Source organism: Lithobates pipiens, unplaced genomic scaffold, assembly GCF_037356315.1.
Source record: "Lithobates pipiens isolate NorthernLeopardFrog02 unplaced genomic scaffold, aLitPip1_a1.2 Scaffold_18, whole genome shotgun sequence".
Lineage (NCBI taxonomy): Eukaryota > Metazoa > Chordata > Amphibia > Anura > Ranidae > Lithobates > Lithobates pipiens.
The window spans coordinates 397,624,823-397,638,220 of record NW_027507758.1 but is presented as its reverse complement, the minus strand read 5'-3'; the positions used below and the strand labels follow the sequence as shown (position 1 = coordinate 397,638,220).

The 13,398-nt window shown below is 36.0% G+C and overlaps 1 protein-coding gene across 4 annotated transcripts in view; it reads right to left on the bottom strand.

The window, feature by feature from the left end:
- Positions 1–13,097, bottom strand: part of ADGRB3 (adhesion G protein-coupled receptor B3) — a 1,271,667-nt gene extending 1,258,570 nt beyond the window's left edge. Inside the window, exons 1-2 of one of the 4 annotated variants that reach the window (XM_077487874.1) lie at positions 12,336–13,097; positions 9,021–9,789 (exon numbers count right to left, since the gene is read on the bottom strand). In XM_077487874.1, coding sequence (XP_077344000.1) covers positions 9,021–9,774 — 754 coding nt within the window. In that variant the 5' untranslated portion in view covers positions 9,775–9,789; positions 12,336–13,097. Of the gene's footprint in view, positions 1–9,020; positions 9,790–11,227; positions 11,489–12,335 lie in introns of those variants that run through there. The other 3 variants (XM_077487872.1, XM_077487875.1, XM_077487873.1) reach the window with 3 other exon arrangements.
- Positions 13,098–13,398: the final 301 nt, after the last annotated feature.

Below are 13,398 nucleotides of genomic sequence, written 5' to 3'. Positions count from 1 at the left end.
TTTGCATAGTCAAATAACACCATTGCTATTATATTGTGCATATGCTTGGTTTTTGGACAGTATAACGCTTGCTTTTAGACAAATACAGAGTCAAATCAAACTTAATTAGGTTTTAAGGAGTGCTTTAAACACGCTGGAAAACATCCCACACCTTGTTCACCGTCATAGAACTTTCAGTATAGCTTTGATTTTAACATCACTTCATAGGTGAAATTAACATGTACTTTAAGTTGAATCCATTTTGATGGCTTTAAGCAGGCACAAAATGTCTAGCACTCCGGAAGTGTTTGATATAAATGTATTTCTTATATCTAACATATAAACAGCCATGGTACTCTATTATCCTTATACCCTCCCCCCTACAGATGTCTCTATTTTCTAAGTTACCTCTAGCAACAGTACAATTTGTGATTTAAAAAATATCTGTACCAGCACAGTTCTGTCACTGTGTTGCTTGTGTAAAGTCACTAAGGAAGATAGGTACTATGCAGTGAGTTGAAGGTAGTGAGTTGAAATCATATTTTATATCCCCAGTAAACATCCTCTACTTATCTAGGTAGAAAATATTATTTAAAGCATAAATAAACCCTGTAAGGACCAACCCCTTCTATGTGCCCCTACTCCTCCTCTTCTCCTTCAGTTACGCCCCATCTTTCATTTATTTTCCTTCATCTCGGTAGAGTTTTATCATCTACTAATGCATGTCTCCTTATTTCTACCTATTTCCTCACTTTATATACTGTATATGGAAGCATGGGAAATTAAGGATCAAGCTGGCCAGTTCTTCACACTTAGGCTTACATAAGATTTTGCAATCATAATTTCTATCAGTGGATAAAGTGATGCCAGAGTCATGTTGTGGCTGTTGCTATGGAACTGATGCGCTACTAATCCATATTTATGTCTAAGCTGAATGATACTACCGAAACTGTATATGTGAGACATGTGATTGATCTCCGTTGGTATCTCATTACAAATAATCTCAGTATACAGATATAAACGTAAAACATAAACAAATCAGTGATCAGAGTTTAAGCATATATTTACTTTAAATATATAGTAAAAAAAGATAAATGTCCAAAGAAATATGAAAAAAATGTTAGTTCATGTGTGTATTGCATATATAATTTCCTTTGTTTATATTTGTGTTTACGCTTTATGAAGTTTACTATCAACATTCAATTTTATATACTGCTAAAAATGCAAATATATTAATATGCAAAATATGTGTATATATATATATATATATATTTTTTTTTTTTTTTTTTTTTACATAGCTGTACGTACAGTGTATTTGTCTATCCAAAGAGCAAAACTCTGCACCATTTTATGTGATTTTATGATTTTCACACTTATATTTCAGTTCTTGCTGGTTGCCAATTTCAGACTGTAAAGACTGCCTTCTAAGATGGGGCACCATGTAAATTCGACATGGTGACAAGTTTCATACAAATTTTTATACGGTACATTACTAGCTCAAATCCATCAGCACGCTGCTTGGCATGTACAAAGTAATATAGCGGGATGCAAAAAAGTTTCCTTTGCCTCGCAGAAATAATAGCCAAGCCACATAAATGTGAGACACTGTTACGTAACACTGTGGCAGGACCACCCGGGGAACCAAATGTTGAACATTAATGAAACACATCAGTAAGCAACAAACTTGTTTTACATTCTTCTTCTCAAATCCGTAATTACTTGGACTAAACTTAATTCAGTTCTGTACTGCTTCTTTGGTAACCTGTCCTAAGAGCAGAACATTAGTTAGCAAATGTATGACAGAAGATAAAAGGGGATATGATCCAACAGCACAGAGATATAATAATGTGTTTTAATTTTAACATTGCAAGGGGTTTTTCAAATGAAGAACCTTTCTTTACCCAAAATGTATTGTGTATTGTTCTCTGACACAATTACCCCATTACTCCCATAAGCCAGAGACTATAACATTGACTTGTCTTAATCTCAGTTATTGCTCCAAAAACAGAAAACATCTGTTGGCCAACATAACCAACATATCAGATATTTTATACAAAATCCCATAAGACCACCATCCCTAGCCCACAACCTAATCCAAATCAAACACTCCTCATGTAAGGCTTAATTATCTCTGTTTGATGGCAGCAGACTCTTCCGGTATTTATTCTCCTTCATCCAGGTCATTGCTGGCCTCTGGTCATCACTGTAGAACTGTAGAACTAAGTACTCCAACATTGAGCCCAGCTTATTTCAAGTTTATGGGGACTCTCAGAGAGGTTTTAGGCCAGAGGAGGATAAACACTAGAGGAGGCTGCCACTGTCATTGGGAGCTAAACAATTAGATGTTTAATGGGTGTTTTGGGTTATTATATAAGGGCCTATCCACACTAACACATGTTTGTGTGTTGAGGAAAGTAAAATCTTGTGGTATAAGGCAGTCTTTAAAAATGGATGGGCTGCAATGCACCTTAATGAATGAAAATGTAGTGCAGACTGCAATAAACATTGTAACATGAGTATACATGGTGTGTACACCCAAATTCCCGTGTATCACATTTATTAGGCTTTTTAGCTTCTATATTATATTAGGTATAATATTGCCAAAAGCAAAACATGTTTTAAATACAGGAAATCTCCACAACAGGTACATGAAAGCTTCCATGTTTGACCTGTCACATGAAAATTCTAGCTGCCTGACTAGCATACTGACTCTCTTGCTTCAGTAGTTTGATACACTGATCTACAACAAACATACAGTCAAAAGTATTTCACTTTAGTCTGACTTTCCTGTTTTGGATATTTATTCCACGTCATCACTTCAGAAAGTATAGAAATCATAGGATTAGCAAACAGCCAAGAAATTAGTATTTTCAAAATAAGGTAGCCAATGTATATTTCTTTCATAACATGTTTACTTTAAAATACTATATACTGTGAAAAGTGAATGTTCAAAAGCATGTTTACATTTGTGTGGAATTTCTTTTTAAATTACTGAAATGTATAGTATGATTTACATAGTGGAATAGATTCAAACATGGTGTGATAAGAATTTTGTAAGCACTGTAGCACTCTGTAAATGGCTGATCTGCACAGACGATGGCAACAAATATGCTTATTCCATGCATTCTGTTCTTCCTTGAAAACAGTATTCTATATTCTAAAATAAATTCAGTATCTACCAACAACATGCCTTCCTTCAAGAAATGGTAAACATAGCAAACAAACCAGATAATCTCATCCTTACCTCACATTCAGGAGATTGGTTATTAGTTTTATGGCTAAATGTCATGCAAAGGGAATGGCACACACTATGAATTTTAATGGGAAGACATATGCGGAAGCTTGTTTCTGATGAGAGCGCACATGTTGGGCTAAGGGAGCATTTCTCAACCTAATATCTATCAGTAATGTGATTTCTGGCATATGCCTTTTTCTGGATCAGCAACTGTGTGTTCTGCAGCCTCTATTACACTCTCTAATGTAGTTTCCATGAATCAATTGCAAACTCACTCTTCCAAAGCCATTATAAATATCAATGTTAATGTATTCATTATAGATATTTGAAAATGCCTTTTGTGATGTACCTTCAAATAAACATGTCTCTGTGGAATATACTGATGATAGTCAGACAGGGATGTCTTAACTAGTTAAGATCACCCTGTAATTAGGCTCTCATAATAAAGTCGTGTGCTTGCCTTTAGGATGTTGCAAGTTGCTTTCCAGCGTTGGCATTAACCAAGTTTTATTATAACAGGTTATTGTAATATCACCTCACATTTGATAGTGTGTTACTTATTAACATTTTTTGTTGTTTATTACTCTGTCATTTGGTTTAAAACAGCTTTTTGTCATATTTTACAGCATGCAAAATGGATATTTTCACAACCTGTTCAGGTGTCAGTAAATGTACACCACTGGTTGTATTTAACAATTGAACAAGGCAGAGCGGCCAGTCAGATTTAGCCTTTCCGCACTCACAACAATGGGGTGGTGATTGGAAGATATATATATAGTAAGCTTAAAAATGCTGACCCGAGCTAGTGCTCCCATGCATGTTATGATTAGATGATGGTCATATGACTGGATGATTTTTATTGCCAAAATGGATTAAATGCACAATTCCAGCCACAAATAATATCCAATAAAATGCCTATCAGTTAATCGTTCTCTATAATCTGTATGATGCATCTTTACATAGCCACTGATATAATTTGCAGAAAATGAGTAGCAAATGTTTAAACCATGCTAAAAACGTCCCTTTTTATTTTTATAATCTCATAGCCGAGCACAACAACAAATATCTGGATTTTTTATTCACAATAAAATTGTATTTGTTCATGCTGTTAGAACTCATATGACTATAAGCACAATGCATACTTTTGTAAAATGTCAGATGGCATTTAAACCTTTGGGAGTTATAAATTGTGCATTTGCGTGAAGTGGTGCATTCAGTCTGATTTGAGCTGCTGCAGCCTCCTGGAATGATCAGTCATGTAAAGAAGAAGCAAAGATGTGTCTAAGCCTCCCAACGGGGAGGTTAAAGAGCCAATTATTTATAATGAAACTGCTCACAAATAACTGCAGCAATTAATGCAGAAAGCTGCTTTAATTCCAGGGAGGACCTTAACAACCACAGAGGGTGAACAACCGAGATCCACTGTCTGTACATTGCTAATCATCATTAAACATATTGACAAACAACATTTTCCTTCCCACTATCAAGTAATGTCCACTACCAAAAAAGCAATACATTGTACTGCTGGCATATTCAGGGATATTTTATTTGTATTGCATTAAGCATTTCATATAGTAAGTAGCAAGTGCAACAGTCACCATGTTCTTGTAGCAAAAGGTTCCTGTAGATCACATGCCTTCACACTAGAGATTTCCTATAGATAAGTACCTAGCATTATTTTTTTTTATTAACCTGTGAACATGCACTATGAGGCTGATTTTTAATGAACGGAGAAAAGGAAAACCACTTCAATATAAAAATACAGTAGATATGGAAATTTGATTGGTTGCTTTGATAGCACTGCCATAATGATTTCAAGTGCCATCTTTTTCATCTGTGCATCCCTACACGAGGGAGCCATTGTAGTGAATGAATGCCACATCATCACATCTAGCAAGCTGCAGGCACCATTCATATAACTAAGTCACAAAACACAGCAATGCATGAGCACTCATGTGTATTGGGCCATTTTACTCAATACCATCTGCTGGCTTCAGGCACCAGATAGCGCTCAGCACAAGAGCCTCAGTTTGATGCCTGTGTGTATAGGGCCTTACTACTAAATATTCTAGTGCACAAAATACAAAGGAATCAACAGTCCACTTTATTGTAAAAAATACATGGTGTTTTACCACCCAATGGCCTTCTGATATAATACCCTCAAGGTCCCTAAATCACCAATGCACAGTGAAAGCAACCATGTTGTGGCCTGAACAATTATTCATAAAAGACTCTGTAGTCCTGTTTCAGTTTATATTATCAATACACCTATTTCGCAATATAGTTAATGCGTGCAAAGTGAAATGCAAATGTAATAATATATTTTTAACCAAAGTTTTATGCATGCATATTATTTTTTGTCTTTTAAGTGTAGAATACTTTTTTCCAGCACCCTCAATATTTGTTATTAAATGGGATTTTCTTTCTATAAAATTCATATTTTATCTTGTGTTTTTTCATGGCCACCATTTCATAGATCATTTGATTGCTAAATGTAATAACTAATTTCATTATTAGGGATTTTGCCTAAAGGGCTAAATTTTTGTGTTGTTGTGTATTTTATTGCATTTTACAGTAAAGAAAAATGCATGGGCTCAACACAGGTTGATTTACTAGATGGGGGCTAACTGTTTAATAAGTGAATGGTCACTTTTAACAGTGAATGTTAGTATATCTCAAGGTAAAACTTTTTTTTTCTTTTTAAGCGCATGATGGAATGAATAATGTGAACACAGCTTTACCTTATTTACCAAAATCACTAAATAATAATTTTACCAAAAGAACAGCACCTTCGGTAGATCAACCATGGTGGGGTTGATTTACTATAGAAGTAAATCTATGTCACTTTGGCTATCTAATAATGTAGTGGGTTTTGCCTTTCACATGACTGGATAATTTTGGTGAACACAACCTCATTATGATAGCTGATGATAGCTGATATGTTAACATTCATGTTGCCTTATGAACATTCCCACACTTCTTAAGTAACTCAGCACCATTGCGTAGCAGTATATGGGAGAAAGTCACCCCCTTTTGAGTCAGCTTTTATAGAGTCTGTTAAAAACTCAACATGTTAACACAACATAGATTAATGCAAGCATTGATATGAACTAACTCCTTAAGTTGCCAGATTCTGCAATAGGGTACAAGGCATGTGTGCATCTACTTACTAGTAAAGCTTATGGTTATTTTTTTTTAATAAGAAACTGCAGATAATTGCATACTGGATATTACTTGACCAAACTATCCCCATAGCTCATCATCATTACACGTATGCTTGTATTCTCCATGGTCTAAATATTTAATGATGTATTTCAGGGTTTTCTCTTTAGAAATTTAAATCAGACTGTATTCTTCCTGCAAGTGTTGAAATGCTATAAAGTTCTTTGAAACTGGCACTCAATCTCTGCCTTTTTAAGCAATGCAGATTATTCATTGTATTCTAGTAAATTTATAGTTCATCTGTCCATTATAATCAAGGGACTAAAGGTGATACTGCCTCATACAGCCTTAGGGCTTTCATTAATTTCACCAGCAGTATGCTATTTTCTTTTCAATGACTGCTGATTACACCATTGCTTTGGCGTACATGTTAGACTTCATAATACTCTATGAAATGTTTATCCATTATGTCTCTTTGAAAGCAACAGGTAAAGTTTTCTGTTTAAATGGACAATAAAAATAATAATAATAATAATAATAATAATAACAATAGTATTACATTACAAGTTCTTATTTAGATCTTTGTAAGAGGAAGTACAGTATAGGCCATGCAGTTTTAAAAAAGGTTTGTAGGTCCAAAAATACCTACAACCAATTCCATTGCATGGCTGCATGTTTTGGACTCCATGTGACATTTGTGTACACATATAAATCCTATAGTCAGTGAAGATGTGGATTTCACAGATTTCAAGATGCATTATATTTTCTTTGAAGCCACATATAAGATGTGCACTTGTATGCATATTGTGACCATATTTATGGTGGGTGTACCGTCACGTATGCAATAAAATTGTGAGTAAGGCTAAAAATAGGTATATAAGAGAAAATATAACCACAATTTTTTGTTCATATGGACTAATATTATGTATTTTCCATGGTTGCATATTTTAAAGTAAGTCTCTACTACCTTTAGTTTACCCCCCCCTTCCATTAGTTTGCCTTTCTGATCAGCTGGTGATCATTATATATTTATAGAGGTATATACAACTGAATGGATTTTTGGCCTACTACATACGAGATCCTCCACCACTACTTGCGACAAATAGAAGCATACGGTATATCCAATTCCTACTGCACAGAACATTCTGCTTCTTGATTTTACTTAACTTGTTCATGTATCTTTAGATGAATGATATTTGGATAACCCAGACTAATACCAGTGGGATGGTGGTTAATGTTGCAATAATTAAGTAACTGATATGACATGTTTTCAGTAAAGTTCATGCTACTCTCTGTTGGTTTGATAATTAAGTAAACAATCAAATAATTCATGAAATGATATAGGGTTGTTAAACAGCAAGTGAGTTTACTCTACAAGTGTTACTTAGTCCCCTCATCCTTGCTTTAAATGTTAGCTTTCGACAGGCCTTACATGTTATAAACTAAATCCTCAAACAATCTGTGACAACATTAGGCCTTTTCAGTAAAATATTGCAAGGGACAGAGTGATGGTTGCAAAGTGCAGTAGTCATAGCAACCAGTTACAACCCATAATGTACAAGTCTGGCTTCAACAAGGTGAATGCTGATTGGTTGCTAAGAGTAACAGCTAATTACACATTGCTCTCTTCACTGTTTACTGAATTGGGCTTTGTATCTACCCCTGGCTTCACAATAGATAACATGAATAAAACAAGAACTATTTATCATCAAATGAATGAAAGAATGACAGTGGAGAATGCTAAGAAACAAATACAATGGCTGCTTCCCTCAATCCATGCTTTTCATAATGCAGTGTGGTAAAAAGATATAGCCTAAAAAAATAAAATAAGGCATTTAAGCTGAAAAATGAATCCCTATCTCCCCATATGTTTCATAGTACACGCAGAAAGAATAAGTGACCAGCACTTCACCAACACAGTAGCACACTGCTTCCAATGTAAGGGATACTAGCTCATTGCCATTTACGATGAAAATACAATGCATTGAGTTAATATAAGCTCAACATGATATTAATTTTAGTTAAATGCTCCAGTTTGACTCATTTAGTTCTTTGGAAGACCTATGTCATTGCAAGTCTGTAATGTCACACATCCCTGTGGCATGCAGAATGTTAAAAGGGGCACGATAAAGCAAATGGATTGAAAAGATGTAAGAGCATGGAGTGTGAAATCGTTGTACCTGGAACTCATTAATTACCTTATCTCTCTATGGATGTGAGACATACTATTTAGATTGCTTTGCTCTCATGCAGACATTAGTATTAGAGCCATGTGTGATTTTAGCACAGCACTGAAGTCTGCAATGGAGATCTCATATCAAATGTCCACATCTATTACAAAAAAATGACTTAAATGGGATGCATATATGGTATTATGACATGCACTTATTACCATGCTTTGCACATAATGCCTGCAAATTAGCAACATTTAACATATTTTCTCAATTATGCAGCTTATAAGAGGTAAAATGAAGTTTATTGAGACCATTGACTGAAATAAGTACAGATATGAAGGTGATCATTACTGGATATAAAAGAAGAAAGCATCACAACCAGTGTACCGCTTGCAGTATGGTTTGTCATAGTCATATCTGCCTTTGGTTCCTATAGAAATTTGACTGTGGTGATAAAATTTGACACCTACCTTCTTTGGGTGGGCGTTTAGCTTCCTTTGAAAGGTTGCAGACCTGTGTGGCTTGGAGCTCCTGGGTCAGACAGCCTTCAGTCTGCTCATTTAGGGGTAATATAACATTGTTTAGAGAAACCAAAGACTGGTCATCTATTCCCCACTCTCCCAAGTGCTGGGGACAAGTGCATTTTGTGTACATAATTCCGCAAAGCTCTGTTTTCCCATTCTCCAGTTTCAAGCAGTTCTCCAACCAAGTGCACAGGACATGACAGCCAAACTGACTAGGGCTCACCTTGTTTAATACCAGAAACTCCAAAAAGGATTTTTGGTCTTCTTCCCTTTTATGTAATCCAACAAAATCAATTGGGTATATCCGACGTAGCTGGATGAAATTTTTATCATAGTGCAGAAATACAAAGGCATTCCTTGTATTGCACAATTGCATGATAGAATTGTTGTTCCTCAAGAGATCCTGAATTTTCTCATATGAGAAATGATCAAACTGATAAGCCAAAAGAGAAAAGTTCGAGCAGCTGAAGTCCTTTTTGGAAAATTTCAGGTAGATACTATATTTGGTTGGATCTGGGTTTTCCAACGTCCAGGTGCAGTTGGTAAAGTTTTTGGGAAACATTTCACTTATCGAATACGATCCATAAATCACTCCTTTGACCAATGTTGAACACCAGAAGTCTTGGGCAGAATTAAAACCAAACATAACCAGTAGATAGGTGGAAAATATATAAATCAACAAATTACGAACAGCCTTCATCCTATGTCATTTGGCCTGTAGAAAACAAATTAAAATCAAAATGCAAGTTGAATTCTGCAAGCATTTGAAAATAGGGCCCCTGACAATATTCTAGACAGCTGTTTTCAAGACTCAGGCTAGCTTAAAAATAAACCTTTTCAAAAAGAAGGGCGAGTATATATATATATATATTTATATATATATAATTTTTTTTCCCAATGCATGGGATTGATTTAATCGTGTGCAAACAGTGCCACCATGTGGACATTCACATCATACCATTTTTTAAAAGTCTACAATAATATTTCATAAAACATTACTTTGTTAATGATAAAGCTACATCTATGTAAATAATGAATAGACAAGCCCCATGTCAGAGGAAACATCTAATAAATAATCCAAAACCATGTGGCATTTTATGCAAACTGATTTCAGCTTCTGTACAGTTACTGTGTATGTATTTCTCTGCAATTAAAATACTTGCACTGGTACGCTAGACGTTTACAGAACCTAAATTTACTCTGCTATATATATATATATATATATATATATATATATATATATATATAAGCATTGCAGCACATTGTAGTGTGAATCAGGATTTGTAGCAAGCATTCTTTTACAAGGTTAAAATTCCCTCGCTAATGTACACTAAGCAAGTATATACAGTATATGCATTCTATAAAAAGATAGGATGCTCCAATTGCTTAGGTGATAGTATAGTACATATTAGCAAATTGACACTGATGGCTGCCCGAGTGCAAACACACACCAAATTCAGCTCCACACACGTACCCATGAAATGCAATCTACAATGACATAACCTCTTGGGATAGAGTGCTTCTGTGAATTAATTACTCTGCATGGAGCAAATGCTAATGAGACCACTGTTTAACACCCAAAAGTAGTGCACTTAGGTAGAAATCAAGCAGTTAATTACTTCTGAACATATTGTCTGCTACAGCTTTATGTGATTTTGCAGATGTGCTCTTCCATAACCAAAGCCATGTTGCATTCATTTCCTCTATCGAAAACTGCATACAAATGACTTCTATCCTTTTCTGCCTCCCTTAGGTAGATAATAAGCACATTGACATCCAGACATTGATTACTTTTAACTCTTAGTGCCCACGTCTAAAAGGGAACATGAAAGAAATCACGTTCAATCAAAGTCAAAGTTGCTTATGAATGAGAGAAAATAAAAATGATCACCAAGCTTTTACTTCAGGTCAAAGTTAAATCTAAGTATTAGCCTGTTAGTATGCTCCTGTATCACTCAGGAAAGAGACATCTAGGCATTGAGTTTGTCTGTCTCTGACTGTGTCCTCACGCCTAAAAAAGGAACAAAGCTGTTTATCAACTCTGCTCTATGTATCTTTTATAGCTGTCTTCCAGGGATTATTTTTGATGTCAGGTTAAATAAAGGACTAGAATTATAAGATTGATAGACAAATAGAAAAAAAAAAATCCTTACATTAAAGTCTATGACTTCCAAGTGGTTAAGAGCTGTCTATCAGCCGTACTAAGAGTAGCAGATTTCCATAGGAACAGAGAATATTTCTTCTCCAACGTGGATCGTAAATTGATTCTGTATTTCACATTAGTTGCGATGGCATCTTTAAATCAAGGATGTTGGGAAACATGCATGAAATGGCAGAAGACAACAGTTCCCTTGTATTTTCCCTCTTGCATGCAATGCAGTTCTGCGCAGTGTCATTCAGGATAGTGTAGGCGTTGAGTGCCAACGTGACACTATCTAAATGATCAAATCAGTCACCAAATCTCAGAAATTCTGGATCATTAAAAAAAAACAAAGTGGATAAAGACAAGTTGCCACCTGCATTTTGTTGCATCTACTTTCTTCTTCCATCCACATTAGCGAGGATTACATTTAAAGATGTGGCAATCATGAAATGTTTACCCATGTTTTCACTAGCAAATCATCCCCTTGGGTTTTTAAACTGTCCAGAGATGTTTAATTATTCTCAACGGATCACAAGAGGCAGCTAAGCCGATCTTGCCACCCGCCTCTTTCCTTTAAAGAGATTCAGCTGACGTCTCCCTGGAACACAGAGCATCTCCCATTTTGTCAGAAATAGTTTATCTAGAGAAAACAAACAGGCATTTTAGTTTGGATATTCCCCAAACAGATTTTTTTTCCAAGTGTCATTATGTTATCGAAACATAGACGGTGCCTTGGCTCCACTACCTCATTTTTACATCTGAGACAAGCATAGATTTCCTTTATTTTAACTTCCTATTAACCTTTTCAATCCATATGGGTATACAATGGGATGTTCTGTAGTTCCTAAAGGTGTGAAGAACTAAGAAGCATATTGCACACCTCTCACTGACAACACATTGCATGATGCGCCTAAAGGAAATGTACTCTACATTAGCCTACAATACAGGTAGTTGCCTAACTTTTAGAGCTGCAGATGGTGGTTAGCTTTATTTTGTGCTAAATTCATGTAGATTGTAATTCTCCAAACCTGCAGTCTGTTTCTGTAATGCCCAGCCTCTGACTACTGGAAGCAAACCCTTACAAGACAGGTCTGGAAGTAAACACATTTGAGCCTTACCTTGCAATCCAAATCTGTGGCTATCTCTGTAGAACACTAGCACAGACACACGTTCCAAAAGCACCGAAGGAAATCCTCCTTTTCGTCAGAATCCCTCACTCCCATTTTGTCTTGATCACGTTGAAATCAGAATACGAATCCTTCCATAGAATAGCAATGAAATCCCTGTGGGCTTTTCTTTACAAACCACAACAATATCTCCCCCCTCCCTGAAACCTTGCAGAATTACAGAAAGTGAGGCAATGATGCAGTTTTGATTGAAGGCTGAGAGAAAAGAAAGTCCAACATGACAATCCAGTGGCCAGGCAGGCAGAGGAATACTGTAGCTATCGGATGCTGATGATGAGTAGAAAGAGGAGGCTGGTGCTGCTGATTTGGTTATTCTTTCGTCTTTTTTTTTTCCCTCCCACTGAGGTTGAAAAAAAATCCTTAGCTGATGCTGGAGAAATCTGTTTAAATGTTCAGATTACAGAGGACAAGAGGGAAAGGAAGGAGAAGCACAGAAGCAGTGAGCCTGCGTATGTGCCTCTATGTCAGCTTCACTTAATGTTATACTCTTGCTAAAAGGAGTAAGGGTCTTTTGCTGAAAAATTCTCTTCCTTTCTTCTATTTTTTTTTTTCCTTTAAAGTATTGATAATGGAGAAGCTAGCTACTACAATAATCCTTTGCTGGCGAGGGAAGAGAGCTGCTTGAATGCTGTGAGAAGAAGCAATGCAGGGGGGTAGAGACAGACACTGGAACAGTGTGAGCGTGTCAGTTTCAGTACAGGACTGAAAATACATGTCACAGAGCTGCTCAAAGCAGGCAGGTCCCCAAAAAATGTTATTTCCTCAGTCTGAGAGTTTCTTTTTTTTTTTTTTCTACTCTCATTCCCCACCTCTAGGCTGATTGCCGACTGTTAAGAGCAGCTCTGGGAAAAAGGGACACCGAAAGCACACCGATTGAGATCATAGCTCTTAACCATTTAAATCCCTAGGGCTGGAGACAGTGCAGCACAAAGTGGATATACAGGGGATTCGATTCACTGAAAACCTGTGGAGGGAAATCATTTATTGACGACTG